This window comes from Hordeum vulgare, chromosome 5H (genome assembly GCF_904849725.1).
Source record: "Hordeum vulgare subsp. vulgare chromosome 5H, MorexV3_pseudomolecules_assembly, whole genome shotgun sequence".
NCBI classification, from domain to species: Eukaryota; Viridiplantae; Streptophyta; class Magnoliopsida; order Poales; family Poaceae; genus Hordeum; species Hordeum vulgare.
The window spans coordinates 439340313-439359080 of NC_058522.1; the positions used below are offsets into that span (position 1 = coordinate 439340313).

Sequence of the window (18768 nt, forward strand, 5' to 3'; positions counted from 1 at the left end):
TGTGTGGGATCCTAAGCACATCTCACATGACTTCGACAATATATCTATTTGTGATGGGCCTTCCAATCGCACACGATCTCTTTTTGCCGAGCATGTGTGACCAAATGGAGGCATCGCCGATGATTTATCCGTGTCGTGTGGGATAGCCCCCCCCCCCTCTATCACCCACACAGGCAAGGTGACGGTTTAAAACTGTGTCACCAAAAGGGGGTAAACCGTTTATATAGGAGCCGCTTGCACTAGTGCTTGTTTAGGAGATAAGCAAGGACTGGTTTGGCCCTCTCTGGGATTACAGACAAGATCTTCGCTCACGAGCCTCCGGGTTCTTAATACAGCTCTATTTTGATGGAAGGTTGATGGAGATGCTCGGGGAAGGTGTGTGACTAGACCGGGTCCCGAAGGGTGCCCATCCTTGTGAGAGCATCAACCGCCATGTTGTCAGAGCGCTTGACGTGATGCAGCTCGAGGTTGTCGAACTGGCCTTTGAATCGGTGCACCTCATCCAATAGATTGGCATCTTTCGATCCTTCATGTCGAAGGACTTCATGACTGGAGTCGTTGGGATAGACGAGTCGTCATATGCCCATGGAGACAGCGAGGCAGGGACCATGGAGGAGGACTTCATAATCGACTGCATGGTTGGAGGTTGGAAAGTGTATCTATAGCACATAGTTCATCTTGCCCCTTTCGAAGATATCATGACAACGCCGGCCCCAAGCCTCGAAGCACCATGGAGGCGTCAAAGTACATCGTCCAATGCTCAAGGGCGACAAACCTGGCAATTTGCTAGGTCTTAGTTCCCTTGACAAGAAAAATGGCCAAGACCTTCCTTCGCTAATGATGACGAGTCTCCTTGCCGAGTTGGCGACTAAGCTCAAGTAGCCAAGGGCGATCTTGGCCCCAGAGCAAAGACGTCAGTTTGGACCAGAAACCCCATGTAGATCGGTTTACTAGGCCACACAACCTTGGACCAGAGACCCCATGTAGATCGGTTTATTAGGCCACACAACCAGTTCCTGGCGCGCCACCTATCAGTGGGGCAGTACACGAAGATTTTATCCAGGTTTAGGCCATCATGTTGGAGGTAATACCTTACTACTGTTTGGATTGGATTGATGGTAAAGATGCCTTGTGAGAGGGGATTACAATCCGAGAATAGCAAGCTCTATCAAAACTATTAGATTGGATGTCTTTATTCTCCTCAAAAAAAAAAAAAAAAAAAGATCGGATGTCTTTATGCTAGCCCTTGCCCTTATCTCATAAAGGAGGAGGATGCCTATAATCTCAAAGAGATCCATTTGTTCCATTTATAATCTTCGGACTTGCCTTGTATGCTAAAATATTTTAACGTTTCAACATCAGGAAATGTCAACGCTCCTCAAAATAATTTAACGTCGACGTTTATTTGTACGAGCCCCCAAGGAAAACAATATAAATCTCGTTTATTAGAACATACAAATTGAAAAACAAATATATGTAGGCACGTCACCCTTATGTAGATTCCAAGGACATAATCCATCAACCAATTCATTCTACTCTCTTCATCCGGGTTTATAAGTCAAGCACAGATTTTTAGGTTTTCAGTTTGATTAGCAAAACATATGTAAATTTTCAACAAGACGTATATGTTCAGAAACTTCATTCAAGACGAATCTAAAGAAATATTTTTTATTGTTTTGCTGGTCAAATTAAAAATCTAAAAACCCATGCCCCACTTATAAACCCCGATAGGGGCATTATGCAATCTTGCTTCCTCTGTTTGTTTATATGTTCTTGGCGAACTACTAGTTTATGCAGAGGCAACTCCGGTTGATGTTCCCAGTAATTTAACTGCAAATGAACACCAAAGTCAAAGAGAGAAACAGCACACGAAGAAAGATGCTGGTAATAGACAACTTATCTGTCACAGCTGTGCGGATTTGCCTTGCAACTTTCAGTTTGACTAGTGGCACTATTGTTAAACGGAAAAGTCTTCAACAAGTATAATCCTACATAAGAGGGTGCAATTCAGTGCATCTCAGCACCAAAGAATCTAAGACCTTGTGGTGCCCCGCGGAATGGAGAAAACACCCCGAACCATCCTCTTCCTGTTGCTCTTGCTCCTTGGCGATCTCGGAGTAGCTCAGGACACCACCAGCAAAGCAGACGAGTTCCATGTCGGAGTGATCCTCAATCTGGGCTCGCTGGTGGGAAAAGTGGCACGGACCAGCATTTCTTTGGCCGTCGAAGATTTCTACGCGGCCCACCGGAATTACAGCACAAAGCTTGTTCTCCATGTCAGGGATTCCATGGGCAATGATATCCAGGCTGCATCAGCAGGTATGTGTCTGCAGTATGTCAAGGTCAAGTTGTCAGGATTCAGGAAAACGGAAGGACTTTGTTTTCCTACTTTCCATGGTTTGACACCTTAAACAAGAAAGACATATTTAAAGTACCATTTGACACCTTAAACAAGAGTTGCACTTAAACTATTTAGAGTTTTAAGAAAAGCATATTAAGCATTTGTAACCTTAACGAAGAGCCATATTCAGATTAGCATCTGATCAGTTCCTTTGTAGGGAAACCCTAATTATTAGGCCAAGCAGAATCTATAAAAATCACAGATGGAGAAAATATATATTTATCTTCCATTACAAACCATAACCTACAATGACATAATTCTCCAAATGAGTCAAATCAAAGCCCTTTTGATAGTATGAAAGAAGAACATGTAAACAGAGTCTGTCTAATCATTTCATTAAGGATAGAAGCAATCTTAGTTATAGGAGTCATATAAGGCTTAGGCAAACAGGCGTCAAATGATCAAGAAAAGAGAAAACGACACAAGCAGCACAAACACACAAAAACCTAAAGTCACCTTTTTAATACTATTATATATTATGCCTTGTTATGTGTTATGATCATGTTTCTACATTATTACACTAATACTATCTGATCAAAATTTCCTTATGCAATTTCAAAAGCGATTGAGTTACTGGATAATTACAAACTGCAAGCCATCATTGGTCCCCAGAAATCATCAGAAGCTGTACTCATCTCCAAGATCGGAAATATAACTCGAGTCCCCATAGTATCCTTCACAGCAACAAGCCCCTCTCTCACTTCAGATACTATGCCATATTTTGTGCGTGCAACATTGAATGACTCAGCTCAGGTGAGTAGCATTGCCTCACTTGTAAAAGCCTATGGATGGAGAGAAGTGGTGCTAGTATATGACAACACCGACTATGGTAGAGGCATTCTACCATATCTCATTAGTGCACTTCAAGAGAGTGATATCCATGTCCTGTATCAGAGTGTTATCACTTCATCAGCAACAAGTGAAATCATGATGCAAGAACTCTATAAGTTGATGACAATGCAAACAAGGGTGTTTATTGTTCATATGTCATCCAGGCTGACTTCCCTTCTTTTTACGAAGGCCAAAGAGGCAGGGATGATGGACAAGGGATTTGCATGGATTACTACAAATGGAGTAGCAAACATCATCGACTCACTCAATCCAAGTGTGATCGAGGTAATGAATGGTGTACTGGGAGTAAGGTATCATGTCCCCAAATCAAGAGAACTTGATAATTTCTCCATAAGGTGGAACAGAATGTACCAACAGGATAACCCAGATGAATCACCCTTCAATAAACTAAGCATTGTTGGACTATGGGCCTATGATACGATATGGGCATTAGCACAGGCAGCAGAAAAGGTTGGGATATCCAGTGCCACAAATAAGCAACCATGGCCCGTCAAGAACTCCACATGCTTGGAATCCATGGTTATCTCCACAAATGGTCCGGAACTCTTAACAGCAATTGTACAAAATAAGTTTAGAGGTATAAGTGGTGACTTTGACCTTACAGATAGACAGCTTAAAGTTTCTGTGTTCCAAATAATAAATGTGGTTGGGAGAGGTTGGAGAGAAATCGGGTTTTGGAGTGTAAAAAGTGGACTTTCACGGCAGTTGAATCAAAATAGCTTAAAAACAACAGGATCAGCCTCAATACTTGATCTAAATCCTGTAATTTGGCCAGGAGAGTCAACTGAAATACCGAGGGGCTGGGAAATTCCTATAAGTGGTAAGAAGCTTAGAGTCGGTGTGCACACCAGCAATTGCCCAGAGTTTATAAAGACATTCAGAGATCCTGTTACAAATGTAACAAGTGCGAGTGGCCTTTCAGTTGATATATTTGAGGAGGCAATAAAGAGGCTACCTTTTGCACTTACTTATGAGTATCTGGCATTTGACACAGCTGATACAGCAAGTACAGGAAGCTACAACGATTTTATTTACCAAGTTTATCTTCAGGTAAGAGAGACATTACGAAAGATTTAGTTTCATTTTCTTAATCTACCATTGCAGAAACTAGAAGCTGCATACATTCCACTGTTAAGAAGAAACTCTAGTAGCTAAAACATTTTACAAGATATTAACTATGTTCCACATTTTCCACCAGTGTTTTGTTCTGTTTTCAATTGAAACCAACCTCTATTTTATTTTACATAAAGGATGTCAGACAGAATGACTCATTATATTTTGTTTTTCTCGAAGAAATCAAAAGTCTATTGCATGCTAAAATATTTTCCTGTTGTTGAACAATTGATCTTCCAGTGTTTAATCATTCTTAAAAGTAGATCATCACTTTCTTATTCCTCAAATATATGAAGCCGATTCATGCCATTGCAGAAATACGACATAGCGGTTGGAGATATTACTGTAAGGTACAATAGATCATTGTATGTCGACTTCACTGTACCATACACAGAATCTGGAGTAGGGATGATTGTCCCAGTCAAGGAAAACATGATCAAGAACATGTGGATTTTCTTGAAACCATTGAGCACTGGAATGTGGTTTGGAAGCATCATATTCTTTATTTACACAGGAGTTGTTGCCTGGCTTCTGGAGTATCTGAATGGCAATCAACATGTACATGGTCCCTTTTCACTCAAACAAGTGGGGATTACAATATTCTTCTCCATTTTCGAAGAGAGTTGAGTAAACGTTACAGTTTCCTAGATCTTTGCTTAATTTTGAACAAGTATTTCAGTTGCATAGACAAAGTATACGTTGCACTACATGAAAATAAGAAGCGCCAAAAGATTCCTTCAAAAAAGATTACTAGAGTGAATCAGTGATATAACTAAACTGCAACTCCACAACTTTCAGTAAAGAAAATCCTCTGTAGGACTCTGCTTTATTAAACGTATCTTAATGTTTCTCAGCATAAGAACATAGATCTGTCTAGTCTAATTAGTACTTCCTCCATTTCGTAATTATTGTCATGGTTTTAGTTCAAATCCAACTGGGGACGAACTAATGCTAGTATGTATCTGCTTTAAAACCATGAAAGCAATACACCTGTTCTTCATAATTGCACTTCACTAAAGGAAAAATCTATAGCATCAGTTGAAACAATGATGGTAAGACTTGCATTTATCATATCAAGAAATAAATATTGAATATGCTTTCAAGCAAGTCCTGCAATGGCATGCATTGCAGTATCTCAATCAAGTCCTGAAATGGTATGCATTGCAGTATCCCAGCTTTCAGGTTTGTTTACTGTCTCAATAATATCTTCATCGTTATTGCAGAGGAGAAGCTGACACGCTTTCTATCCAGAATTGTTCTGCTTGTATGGATGTTTGTTTTTCTGGTACTTACATCAAGTTATACTGCAAGCTTTGCATCAATGCTGACTGTGCAGCAGCTTTCACCGACAGTGACTGACGTTCATGAACTCCAGAGGAAAGGAGAATATGTAGGGTTCCACCGCGGTTCCTATATAGAGGGTCTACTGGTGGATATTGGTTTTGAAAGATCAAAGATCAGGCCCTATGAAACACAAGAAGATTTCTCTGCTGCTCTTTCTAAAGGAAGCAAAAATGGTGGCATTGCTGCGCTTGTACATGAAGTCCCATACATCAAACTGTTTCTCGCGAAGTATAGCAAAGGTTACGCAATGGTGGGGCCTATTTACAAGAGTGCAGGTTTTGCATTTGTAAGTTTAACTACACCTACTAGGACGCTTTCTTTTAATCTCTTGAAACAAAAACAAAAATATCTGCCTTGAAGTTTGCTAGCAAGTCAAGTAAAATGTTATGTTCATGTGTCTCCTTCAATTCTACATACGATGTCCCCTAAGATTGATATTTACAAAATCAAAGTTAAAGTATATTGTATAATGTAAGTTACAGAATAAAAATAAAAATAGTAGGGCTATCTAATAGATATGATGAATAAATGTATTTTCTAGTGGTCTGATGAAAAGTTGAAAAAAGGGTCAGACCAGAGAGATAAATGGCAAAATGAACATGATGTCCTTTTCCAGTTTGTTTGTCCCCAATAATGAACTCTAGCTGACCGTGCCCTATGGGGTTTATCTATGTAAGTTTAACTACCATATACAACAACATGGAAGAGGCTAGCAACAACCATCACATAACAATAGATCCATCCATTTTCTATCAGGAAAATTATATGAGATGATATTCCCATTTGGCACTGAAGTGGATTATAATAAATAATCTCGGAGACCAAGCAATAGCTTGGATGGTAGCCATGCTGGTGGTCTGGCCACCAGCCTGGGATCTGTTAGAGTTATAATATAAGTCATGTACCCTTTTGTATTTATCCCTGCATATAGTCCATCACCTGTACATGTATATATACCGGCCTATGGCCTCATGGGAATACAAGTTGCTTTCCTAACATGGTATTAGAGCTTAGGTTCTTTTTCGCACGCGCAACTCGTGCTCTTCCAGATCCAATCTTCTAGCCGGCGCAGTTTCTTCTCCCGTGGCTGCCTCGGTCTCGCTGGATCTCGTCGCCAAGTCCTCCCGCCGCACAGTCGCTCGCGCGAGTCCCTGCCGTTCCCGCCCGCCCCGATCCAGTCTCCTCGATTTGCCCCGGCGCATCGCGGGACAAGGGTTGTGCCGCTGTACGATCCAGTCTCGATCTGCCCCGGCGCATCGCGGGACAGGGGCCGTGCCTGGCTGTATCGAGGGACCAGCCTCCCCACCAACCGCCTACGGGATCGCTCCCACCGCCTGGACCAGGTACCGCCTACGGAATCGCTCGGGATCGCTCCAACCGCCTGGACCGGGATCTCGCGGTTCCGACCCAGCCGACGTGGTTTCTGCCCTCGAGAACGATCGGCTCGTTCTCTCTGCTGTCCACGTGGTTTCTCATCCCGTTGACTAATTTCCTGTCCTAAAAAAAAGAAAAAAGAAAAAAGAATGTCTACTGCATCTGGCTATGTTGCTCTCCCTCGTCGTTCGGTGATCTTCGATGGTACTAACTACACCGAGTTCACTGGCTTCATGCGCATTCACATGCGTGGCATCCGTCTCTGGGGAGTTCTCTCTGGCGAGGTCTGTTGTCCGCCACGTCCGGTTCCTCCTGTAGCTCCCACTCCACCGACTCCACCGGTTCTTCCCGCGGATGCTTCTCAGGCTGCGAAGGATGCAACTAAGGTTGCTGATGAGGCTGCTATTCGCGCTTATGATGAGAAGGTTTTGACTTATGAGGAGGCTCTTCAGGTGTATCATGGTGCTCTGTCTGTTTACACCCAGTGGCTTGATGATGATGCCCGTGCTGCAGCTATTCTCACTGCCAGTGTTCTGCCTCAGTTTGCCTCTGAGTTTCTAGGACTTCCTACTGTGTTTGAGATGTGGACTCGCCTTCGTCAGCGCTATGAGCCCTCTGGTGATGCCTTATACCTCTCTATGGTCCGTCAGGAGCATGCTCTTCAGCAGGGTGACTCTACTGTTGATGACTTCTATGCACAGAGTTCTGCTATCTGGCGCCAGCTTGATTCTCTCCGCAGTGCTGGTTGTCGTACTTGCCCCTGTTGCCAGGTTGTCCAGGCCGACTTGGAGTTTCATCGCGTCTACGAGTTCCTGTCTCGGCTCCGTAAGGAGTTTGAGCCCCGGCGTGCTCAGTTGTTTGCTCGTGGCCGTATTTCTCTCATGGAGGCGCTTTCTGAGATTCGTGCTGAGGAGACTCGCTTACGTGGTGCTGGTTTGCTGGAGGTTCCCTCGGTGCTCGCTACTCGGACTTTTTCTCCGCCACCTGCTGCACCGACCCCTTCTCGCTCGAGTGCTCCGCCGCTCTTGCCCACTCCTTCTAGAGGCTCAGGTCGCCCCCGTCCACATTGTGACTACTGCAACAATGATGGTCATATTGAGTCCCACTGCTACACAAAGAAAAAACATTTGCGCAAGGCGCGATCATCATCTACAGCGACTTCGTCATCTACCTCGACAGCTTCAGCCATCGCTTTGACTGAGCAGGACATTCTGAGACTTAAGCGTCTGCTCGCCGCTTCAGGTTCTTCCTCGACGGGTACTGTTGGTTCTGTGACTGAGGCTTCCCGCACTGAGCAACCACCTTCTTCACAGTCAGGTAGATCCCCATGGGTTCTGGACTCTGGAGCTTCCTTTCATATAACTTCTAATTCTTCCACTCTGTCCTCCCTTCGATCGCTTGATTCTCCTGTTCATGTCCTCACCGCTGATGGTACTCCCCTTCCTGTCGTTAGTAGAGGCACTCTTACCACTCCTTATTTTGTTCCGGATGTTGCTCATGTTCCTCGACTTACCATGAATCTGTTTTCCGTTGGTCAACTTGCTGATTCTGGTTGTCGTGTCATCCTTGACCTTGACTCTTGTTCTGTCCAGGACCGTCGCACGCACACTCTGGTTGGGGCTGGTCCTCGCCGCCGTGATTCTGAGGGTCTTTGGGAGTTGGACTGGCTTCATGTTCCTTCCGCTGCCACCACTATCGCCAGTTCCTCCGCTTCGGTCGCCTCAGCTACTAGTTCCTTCCAGCAGTGGCATCATCGACTTGGTCATCTGTGTGGTTCTCGTTTGTCGTCGTTAGTTCGTCGAGATCTTCTGGGGTCTGTCTTAGGAGATGCCTCTTTAGAGTGTCAGGGTTGTCGTCTTGACAAGCAGATTCAGTTATCATATCCACATAGTGAGTCAGTGTATAAGCGTCCTTTTGATTTAGTTCCCGACGTGTGGGGTCCGGCTCCCTTCGCTTCGAAAGGGGGTCATAAATACTATATTATTTCATAGATGACTTCTCTCGTTAGACATGGCTTTATTTCATGACTTCTCGGAGTGAGGTGTTGTCCATTTATAAGTGTTTTGCTGCCATGGTTCATACTCAGTTCTCTTCTCCCATTCGTGTGTTCCGTGCTGACTCCGCTGGCGAGTATATCTCTAAGATGTTGCGTGGTGTTCTTGCTGAGCAAGGACTCTCTCTCAATTCTCTTGTCCTAGTGCTCACGCTCAGAATGGCGTGGCTGAGCGCAAGCATCGTCATCTTCTTGAGATAGCTCGTGCATTGATGATTGCTACCTCTCTCCCGCCTCATTTTTGGGCTAAGGCCGTCTCCACCTCCACCTATCTCATCAATTTCCAGCCTTCCGCTGCTCTACAGGGTGGTGTTCCTGTCGAGCGTCTTTTTGATCGTTCTCCTGATTATTCGATGCTTCGCTTGTTTGGTTGTGTTTGCTATGTTCTTCTTGCCCCCCGCGAACGCACCAAACTGACCGCTCAGTCTATTGAGTGTGTCTTCTTAGGTTATAGTGATGAGCATAAGGGCTATCGTTGTTGGGATCCTATCGGTCGTCGGATGCGTATCTCTCGGGATGTGACTTTCGATGAGTCTCGTCCCTTCTACCCACGCCCATCTTCCTCGACTTTTTCAGTGGAGGATATCTCTTTCCTCATTTTTCCTGACACACCTATCACACCCGTCGAGCCTTTGCCTATTCATTCCGCTCCCTCTGCTTCTCCACCTCCAGTCGATTTGTCACCACCATCTTCCACGGTCTCCTCGTCTAGCATGTCACCGGATTCTACACCTTCATCTCCGGTGACTTCTTCGTCGCCACTCCCCGATTCTACATTGGCGATTCCTCCTTCCATTGTTCCATCTTTTCCTCAGTGTTACACTCGTCATTCATGTTCTGTGGATGCCTCTGTGGATGTATCGTCATCCTCATCTCAGCCTACTTATGGCTTGCGTTCTCGTTCTCGTCCGCCTGTTGATCGTTTTGGATTTTCCACCGCTGGTGCTGCTGTTCTTGAGCCGACTACTTATCATCAGGCTGTTGTTCATCCTGAATGGCAGTTCGCCATGGCAGAGGAGATTGCTGCTCTTGAACGCACTGGTACGTGGGATCTTGTTTCCCTTCCTCCCGGAGTCCGTCCCATCACTTGTAAATGGGTCTACAAGGTTAAGACTCGCTCCGATGGTTCTCTTGAGCGTCACAAAGCTCGTCTTGTGGCTCGTGGTTTTCAGCAGGAGCATGGTCGTGATTATGACGAGACTTTTGCCCCTGTGGCTCATATGACCACTGTTCGTACACTTCTTGTCGTGGCCTCTACACGCCACTGGTCTATCTCTCAGCTTGATGTTAAGAATGTTTTTCTTAATGGTGAGCTGCGTGAGGAGGTGCACATGCAGCCACCACCTGGGTATTCTGTTCCTGATGGCATGGTATGTCGTCTTCGTCGCTCTCTCTATGGCCTTAAGCAAGCCCCCCGCGCCTGGTTTGAGCGTTTTGCCTCTGTGGTGACTGCCGCTGGTTTTTCACTCAGTGTTCATGATCCAGCATTGTTTATTCACCTTTCTCCTCGTGGTCGGACTCTTCTTCTTCTCTATGTTGATGACATGGTCATCACTGGGAATGACCCCGAGTATATTGCCTTTGTCAAGGCCCGCCTTAGTGAGCAGTTCCTTATTTCTGATCTTGGACCTCTTCGCTACTTTCTTGGGATTGAAGTCTCTTCTACCTCTGATGGCTTCTTTATATCCGAGGAAAAGTATATCCAGGATCTTCTTGCTCGTGCTGCTCTTACTGATGAGCGCATTGTTGAGACTCCTATGGAGCTCAATGTTCACCTCTCTGCTACTGATGGTGATCCCCTGCCTGACCCGACGCGTTATCGTCATCTTGTTGGCAGTCTTGTTTATCTAGCTGTCACTCGTCCGGATATCTCTTATCCGGTTCATATTTTGAGTAAGTTCGTCTCTGCTCCCACATCGGTTCACTATAGTCATCTCCTCCGTATTCTCCGATATCTTCGGGGCACGATCTCTCACCGTCTATTCTTTCCTCGCTCCAGTTCTTTACAGCTTCAGGCCTATTCAGATGCTACGTGGGCTAGTGATCCTTCAGATCGCCGTTCACTTTTTGCTTACTGTGTTTTTCTTGGTGGTTCTCTCATTGCTTGGAAGACGAAGAAACAGATTGCAGTTTCCCGTTCGAGTGCAGAGGCTGAGTTGCGAGCGATGGCTCTTTTGACGGCAGAGGTGACTTGGTTACGGTGGTTACTTCAGGATTTTGGTGTTTCTGTCACTACACCAACTCTGCTCTTATCTAGCAGTACAGGTGCTATTAGCATTGCGCGCGATCCTGTGAACCATGAGCTCACCAAGCATACTGGTGTTGATACTTTCTATGTGCGCGCTGCTGTGCTGGATCAGGTTGTTGCTCTTCAGTATGTGCCTTCCGAGTTACAGTTGGCGGATTTCCTGACGAAGGCCCAGACTAGAGCACAACATGGCTTTTATCTCTCCAAACTCGGTGTTGTTCATCCACCATGAGTTTGAGGGGGGGTGTTAGAGTTATAATATAAGTCATGTACCCTTTTGTATTTATCCCAATATATAAGGGGTTTCCTGCATATAGTCCATCACCTGTACATGTATATATACCGGCCTATGGCCTCATGGGAATACAAGTTGCTTTCCTAACAGGATCGACCCTTCGTGGTCAAATTTCCAGGAACCACATCCGTCTTTATTAATAAGCATCGAGGGACTTCACTCCTTTAAGCCATTCATTTTTGTGATAAATAATCTCTGTTGGATGGGTTGCTTCTAGATAACCTGGGTGTTTAGTTAATATGTTTTTCCTCTTCTAAAACGAATTGCACAATCTGCATTCGAGAACATATGAGATGTATGTGGGAGGTCAACCATTCGATAACACTATATCCAACACTAGTCTGATTTATCAAACAGAGTAATAGACTTTTCACAACTTCCTTCCTAAAACAACTTCAAAAATAAGTAGTCTCAGAATGAAAGACTACTGGATTACTGGATTTGTACTGCTTGAGCAACTTTTAGTACTATGGTTGTGTGAAAGTATGTTACTGCTGCTAAGCAAAACCATCATTGACCATCTTCCATTATATCTTGTTAGATAAGAATATTCAGCCCGATGGAAATTTTACTTTTCAGGCTTTTATAGTCAGATATTACGATGAATAGAATTATTTGTATGTTAGCTTGTGCAAGCTTATAATAATGATCTCTTTGGCATTTAGGCGCTTCCCAAGCAATCACCACTAAGAGCTGAAATATCAAGGGCAATACTCAACATAACAGGAGAAGATAGTATCAATGAAATTGAAAAGAAATGGATATATCAAAACAGCCATCAACATGAGGATAAAATTGATGGTTCAGGCGCTATCACTTTTGAAAGTTTTGGGGGGTTATTTCTCCTAACTGGGGTTGTGACAACCTGTTCCCTTGCTGTAGCCATGCTGATGAACTGGTACAAAAAATATCAACAAAATGCATGGAGCAAAGAAGATGACCAAAATGAATGTGGACACGGGAAACAAGGAGAAAATGGAGATTCACAGGAAGAACAAGGAGATCAGAACAGCAATGAACACGGAAATTGCAGTGATATAGAGAAGCAGACAACATTGACAGTGTCACTCAGTTCAAACACAGAGTGACCAGCTACCAGAGAGTAAGAACAACAATATAAGCTGTCGATTCACACATAATAACAAAGAAACGTCACTGACTCAGGGGAGACAAGAGTCGCATGTCATTAAGTGGATCAAGTCAGTTCCAAGCTCAAAGTACCACAACTAACTGCGGGAAAAGCCTGGCTGAACTTTGGGTGTGTGGAGTTTCCTATGGATGCAAAATCAAGTAAAGTTTCAGTCTGTTTTATTATGCTTCACCCTATTGGGCATCACCTGTCTCGTTATATCATGTGCTGTTGTACTTTTCCAGGAAAAATCAGGCTGTACACTCATTGTAGAGACTATTTCCTTAAATAATTAAAATTCAAGTTTGCGCATGGAAAGGAAGTGGGCGTGGATCATCCAATTATCATCGCTTCTTTTCGCGAGCAAGAAAATACGAGGCAGGCATTCTAACGAACACCTTGGCTGCCCTATTCGTCTGTCCTCATAAATTTTAGCGTACATCAAACTAGCATTCTGCGAATTCCCGTAGCATATTTGCAAACGCATATATGTAGTAGGGAATCGAAATTCGATCTTAAGGAGGGACGGGAAGAAAGAGTTCATTTCGGAAGTTTGCACTCGGCCGAACTGATCGAATCTCGACGTACCTTGCTGGTTACCCGCAGGGCCGCCGGGCGCCGGATGAGTTCCTTCATCCGTGGCGACGGCGGGTGATCGAACGCCTAGCGCGGCATGCGGAGGAGTCGTTGCGGTGGCAGGCGGACGACGGCGGCAGCGGGGCTCGAAGGTAGGGAAGGAGCACGGTGTCTGGCATGTGGGATTGATGAATTATTAGCCTCCTATTTAGTCACGTAGAAAATATTGTTTTCCTGTATTTTAATTTGTTGTCAACTATTCTACTCCTTAACGTTTTTGTTTGCTTGTTTGCTTCCATAAAATTTAGTTGTGCTTATGCCGATTGGATAATTAGCTTTCAGGGTGAATTAGATATGCTTCAATTTGGTGAAAAGAATCACAATATTGTTCCAGAAACCAAGTACTGTTTCATATATAATAGGAATTTGCTTCCAATTTGCTTCCATCAATTCACTATGATAATTACACATGCTTCAACCGAATCGGGAGTGTGCATCTAGTGAAAAGAAATTTTGCTCCCTTCGTAAGGTGAATTTTCTTCTTAAAGAAAATGCCTCAAATTATAATCACAACCTTTTTTGTTAGATTGAAAAAAGGCAATCACTAATATTTCTTTTGATTGTGTCACATGCTTCCTAATAGGGTCTCGTTTGCTTTCGTAAACATTGAAAATTGTCTATCTATGTCGTTTCATATTTCCAAGATACATATATGCTTCCTCTTTGCTTCATGGAGCTTGACGATGCAGCCGTGTCGCTTATTATTCCATGTGATGGGAAACAAGCAGGCCCATCGGCCATCATCTTGAGCTAAGTTGTCATGGTGGGAGAAGCCTTCATCGCCTTTGCCGCCAATTTTAATTGCCGACTCGTCTACTTGTGTCGTCATGACTCGTCTGCATGCCACTGGTGCCCCCTATCCTTGAGCTCCCCACGCATGTTGGCTAGCATGTCACCTGGCCGGCTTCGGCAACCTATAAGTACCTTTGAAGCATAAAATGTTTAGGCATGAGGCATAACAATAGAAGGTAAGAAGCAACAACAAGTACTAGAAAGAAGATTCAAAATACATGTTCTAAAAATGTTGGATGCTTAATAATAAATATTTCGAAGCATGATTCTATATTGTGGTCAGCTATGTGAACTGAAAAAATATAGGTCAGATTAGGAAGCATCGATATCTCGAAGCATCAATTTCATGTTATCTCAACATAAGCCCGGAAGCACAGAAATCTTAGAGAAGAAATTGGCAATGCTTGCTGCCAACATGCAGGCACATCATTTCGTGGTTGGCAAACCAATTCCATCCAAACTGTTTGGTTCTGTTTTTTATGCACGCATAAAACACAAGGCAAAACATGATCAAATCGTGGAATCAATTAGAATAAATTACCATCAATCAAAGGTAAACTTGGAATCAAATCAAGAAACAAAAGGGGAAGAACGAAGGTCAGGAGGCCACTGCTAGTTCACAATTCGAGGGGAGGGGTGGCGATGTCGGACACACCTTACATCCTCTGTCCAACCTGGTAATGCAACGACCGAGATGGCAAGCACAACCACCTACTGTAGGGATGTAACGGATGTTCCACTAGAGGTCTCATCGGTGGCAGCATCATGGAGGGCGGGTCACTCATGGGTTTAGGTTTGGATCTGGGCCGCATGTGGGAGAGACGAGGGAATGGAGCGGGAGAGACGAAGCAGACGAGAGAGGATATGCAATCATTTGTGCGTGATGTACGGGTGGTTAGCAACTGCTGAGAGGAATTATAGGAACAAGGGTTAGTGTTTAATTTCTCCATCGTGGGATTGAATCGGAATAGAAGGACATGGAGTGGTCTGACGTTGGCTTTCTACGAGACTACAGATAACAAGTGTTTCCCTATAAATTTTATTTCGCATTCTTTTACGGATAGGAGACCAATCCATAAAAATGAATGCATATGCAGGAGGACGATATCCAGTATTATTCTATATACATCCATTAGTAAATTTAAATCTAAATATACTTTAATATGATTCACACGACGCGTCATATTGCATGTCCGATCACAAAAAAAAAGGTAAATATGCTTATTTTTTACATGCCCGAATCCAAAAACAACATTAGTCCAATGGATCATGTATTTTTGTCCCTGTCTGATTGGTAATCCCAACCAACTATTTCTCGATTAAGGAGGTGTCGTCGCCTCCACGGAGGCAGCCTCCGTTGTGTCCTCATAGTGTGTCGTCGCCAATTCATCTTTCTAACGTTATAACATTTTGTAGCGGACGGATTGCATGATGATTCTTGTATTGGCATCCAAAGAGTCGAGATTCAAGGTCAACATATTGGCCTCCTCCGCATTGACGACGATCTTCACCCTCTTTTCCTCGAGTGTGACCTTCCTATCTTCGAGCATGGTCCTCCTCTCTTCAAGCTTAATGGGTGAGGTATGGTTAAGTGGTGAGGCATGGCGCCTTTGCTAGTCTTGATACCTTTGGAAATGAGATTGTTGAGTCCCTATGACTCACATATTACTACAACACCAGTTACAGGTACAAGTAAGGTGATATTATGACGTGAGCACGATGATTGTGCTATTTGGAGTTTCTCCTTCTTCTTCATCGATCTAGAATGGATTCCATGCCGGCAGCCTGGGATAGCAAGGATGACGTTGTTCTTTTATTGTTTGTTTTTCATCCGTAGTCAGACCCTGCTCTTCCACATGATGATTGAACATGTTAATGTATTGTTGTGAACCTGTTGTAGCCTGTGGCGAGTGTAAGCCAATTCCATATATTCATCTATTTTGTACATGTACTTGTAATGATATTCATTCTTGCAAAACGACGAGATGTGCTTCTATCCCTGTCGAGGCCCTCGTGCCAAAATAAGGATAGGATCGCATCTTGGGCGTTACAGCATGCCTTCTCCTTCCTCGCCAAGATGTCCTGGAACCTCTCCGTCAACTTGGTTGCCGCACCTTCTTGCTTAACCCTCTCCTCCTCCCACTTCTTCCCCTGTAGATTTCTTCTAACCTTCTTATGCGGTTGTTGGGTTGGGTCGGTAGGGTCACCGGTTTCTTCCTTGTTGGCTTGGATGGCGGTCTTGGCAATGAAAAGGTTCAACTTCGGTTGCCCATTCAACTTCAATCAACGATGAAGGACTTCTTCTCCAACTTCTTGTACACCAAACAAGCACTAGTATGGTACAAAGTGAAATAATGTCGAGAATGCATATCCGTCTAGTGAGCAATAAAAATAATACATGTCTGGCTAGTGATCAATAAAACTAAAGCATATCTGGCTAATGATCAACTTACTTGCTCTGTGATTTGTGCACCGCTAGGCCACCGTGCGATGATATGCTTCAAGTGCCTCCAATACTTGGACATGGCCTCTTGGATGGCGTACATCAATGGTTGAGGGATATTCGTTCACGGTTGCGTATGAGCGCGACAGAGTAGGGCACGAAATGCTTCTATTCATGGAACCATATGTGAATGTTCCTCCCAAAGGTAGTGCCATTTTGCTCCTGCCATGGAACGGATTGAGGTATGCCTCGCACATCAGCTCGTCCTCCCCGATGTTGAAGCTTTCTCCTCTTCCCTTCTTCTTTGGATCACCTCTTGTATCATTCGGATCATTGTCGTCGCTGTCGCCCTCCTCCTCCTCCTTCTCCCCATCGGGTTGCTACTCTCTGGCGACCCAATGTTGTTGTTGCTCTGTGCCATCGCCGATCTGGGTGTATGTCTGTTGCGTGGTCATCCGGGTGTAGGAATGTTGTTGGTAGTTGTCAGACTAGGTGGGGTATGAGTCTTTCACCTTCTCATCCTCATAGCCACCCCCTCCCTCGCCTCCGTCATGGATGATGTCGAGCATCTCCATGTCCGTGTCGTACGCCTGCTCCCCCACTCTAGGCATTGTAGTGAACAACGTGCGGGCACCCACTGTTCCCCGGGCGCCGGCCACGCCCGAGTGAGCTACAATGAAGAATGCCTGGAGAAGAGAGGCACTGCCTTAATGTTGGAAATATACCCTAGAGACAATAATAAATTGGTTATTATTATATTTCCTTGCTCATAATAATCATTTATTATCCATGCTATAGTTGTATTGATTGGAAACTCAGATACATGTGTGGATACATAGACAAACACAATGTCCCTAGTAAGCCTCTAATGGACTAGCTCGTTGATCAAAAGATGGTCGAGGTTTCCTGACAATAGGCATGAGTTGTCATTTCATAACTGGATCACATCATTAGGAGAAAGATGTGATGGACAAGACCCAAATCTTTGAATGTAGCATATGATCGTGTCAGTTTATTGCTACTGTTTTCTACATGTCAAGTATCTGTTCCTATGACCATGAGATCATGCAACTCCCGAATATTGGAGGAATGCCTTGTGTGTATCAAATGTCACAACGTAACTGGGTGACTATGAAGGTCTTCTGCAAGTATCTCCTACGGTGTTTATTGGGTTGGCGTGAATTGAGACCGGGATTTGTCACTCCGTATGACGGAGAGGTATCTCTAGGCCCACTCAATAATACAACATCACAAGAAGCTTCCAAGCAATGTGACTAAAGAGTTAGTCGTGGGATCTTGTATTACGGAACAAGTAAAGAGACTTGCCGGTAACGAGATTGAACTAGGTATGGAGATGCCGACGATCGAATCTCGGGCAAGTAACATACCGATGGACAAAGGGAACACTATACAGGATTGATTGAATCCTTGACATCGTGGTTCGATCGATAAAGATCTTCGTATAGTATGTAGGAGCCAATATGGGCATTCAGGTCCCGCTATTGGTTATTGACCGGAAAGTGTCTCGGTCATGTCTGCATAGTTCTCGAACCCGCACGGTCTGCACACTTAAGGTTTGGTGACGAATTGGTATTAACGAGTTATGTGTGGTGATAACCGAAAGTTGTAAGGAGTCCTCGATTAGATCCCGGACGTCATGAGGAGCTGTGGAGTGGTCCGAAGGTAAAGAGTGATATATGGGAAGTTGGTATTCGAGTTCCGGAAAAGTCCCGGGATTTACCAGTTTCGTGACGGGAGTGTTGGAAGTGTTCCGAGGGTCCACTGGAAGGGTCCACCTGCCCCGAAGGGCCCCATGGGCTGTGAGAGGGGGCGCACCAACCCCTGGTGGGCTGGCCGCCCCTCCCACCTAAGGCCCATGCGGTTGCGGCAAGGGTTGGGACAAGAGGGGAGGCGCCCCACTTGCCTTGGGGGGCAAGGCACCCCACTTGGCCGCCACCCAATCTCTAGGGGAAACCCTAGGGCGCCTACCTCCTCCTTTCCTCCTATATATATGTGAGGGGAGGGAGGGCTGCAGCAACACAAGCCACGACACAGCCTCTCCCTCTCCCTCTAGATTGTCTCCTCCTC

At 44.6% G+C, this 18768-nt stretch overlaps 1 protein-coding gene and 1 long non-coding RNA gene across 2 annotated transcripts; one reads left to right on the forward strand and one right to left on the reverse strand.

The window, feature by feature from the left end:
• Nucleotides 1-1869: 1869 nt before the first annotated feature.
• On the reverse strand, nucleotides 1870-13621 carry LOC123398829. The gene is made up of 2 exons (XR_006610266.1): nucleotides 13398-13621; nucleotides 1870-2327 (listed from the first exon to the last, which is right to left on the reverse strand). It is a non-coding gene; the product is annotated as an uncharacterized LOC123398829 (long non-coding RNA).
• On the forward strand, nucleotides 2058-13127 carry LOC123398827 (glutamate receptor 2.8-like). Its single transcript, XM_045093275.1, has 5 exons — nucleotides 2058-2319; nucleotides 2964-4303; nucleotides 4682-4988; nucleotides 5590-5996; nucleotides 12346-13127. Exons 1-5 carry the CDS (start codon nucleotides 2058-2060, stop codon nucleotides 12766-12768), a joined length of 2739 nt encoding a protein of 912 aa, XP_044949210.1. The 3' UTR covers nucleotides 12769-13127.
• Nucleotides 13622-18768: the final 5147 nt, after the last annotated feature.

Excerpts from the sequence above, each read along its gene's own strand:
- LOC123398827 (XM_045093275.1), top strand. The coding sequence starts at position 2,058 with ATGGAGAAAACACCCCGAACCATCCTCTTCCTGTTGCTCTTGCTCCTT. Across the intron at positions 2,320-2,963 it reads TATCCAGGCTGCATCAGCAG|CGATTGAGTTACTGGATAAT; the intron begins GTATGTGTCTGC and ends CAATTTCAAAAG. Across the intron at positions 4,304-4,681 it reads TTTACCAAGTTTATCTTCAG|AAATACGACATAGCGGTTGG; the intron begins GTAAGAGAGACA and ends ATGCCATTGCAG.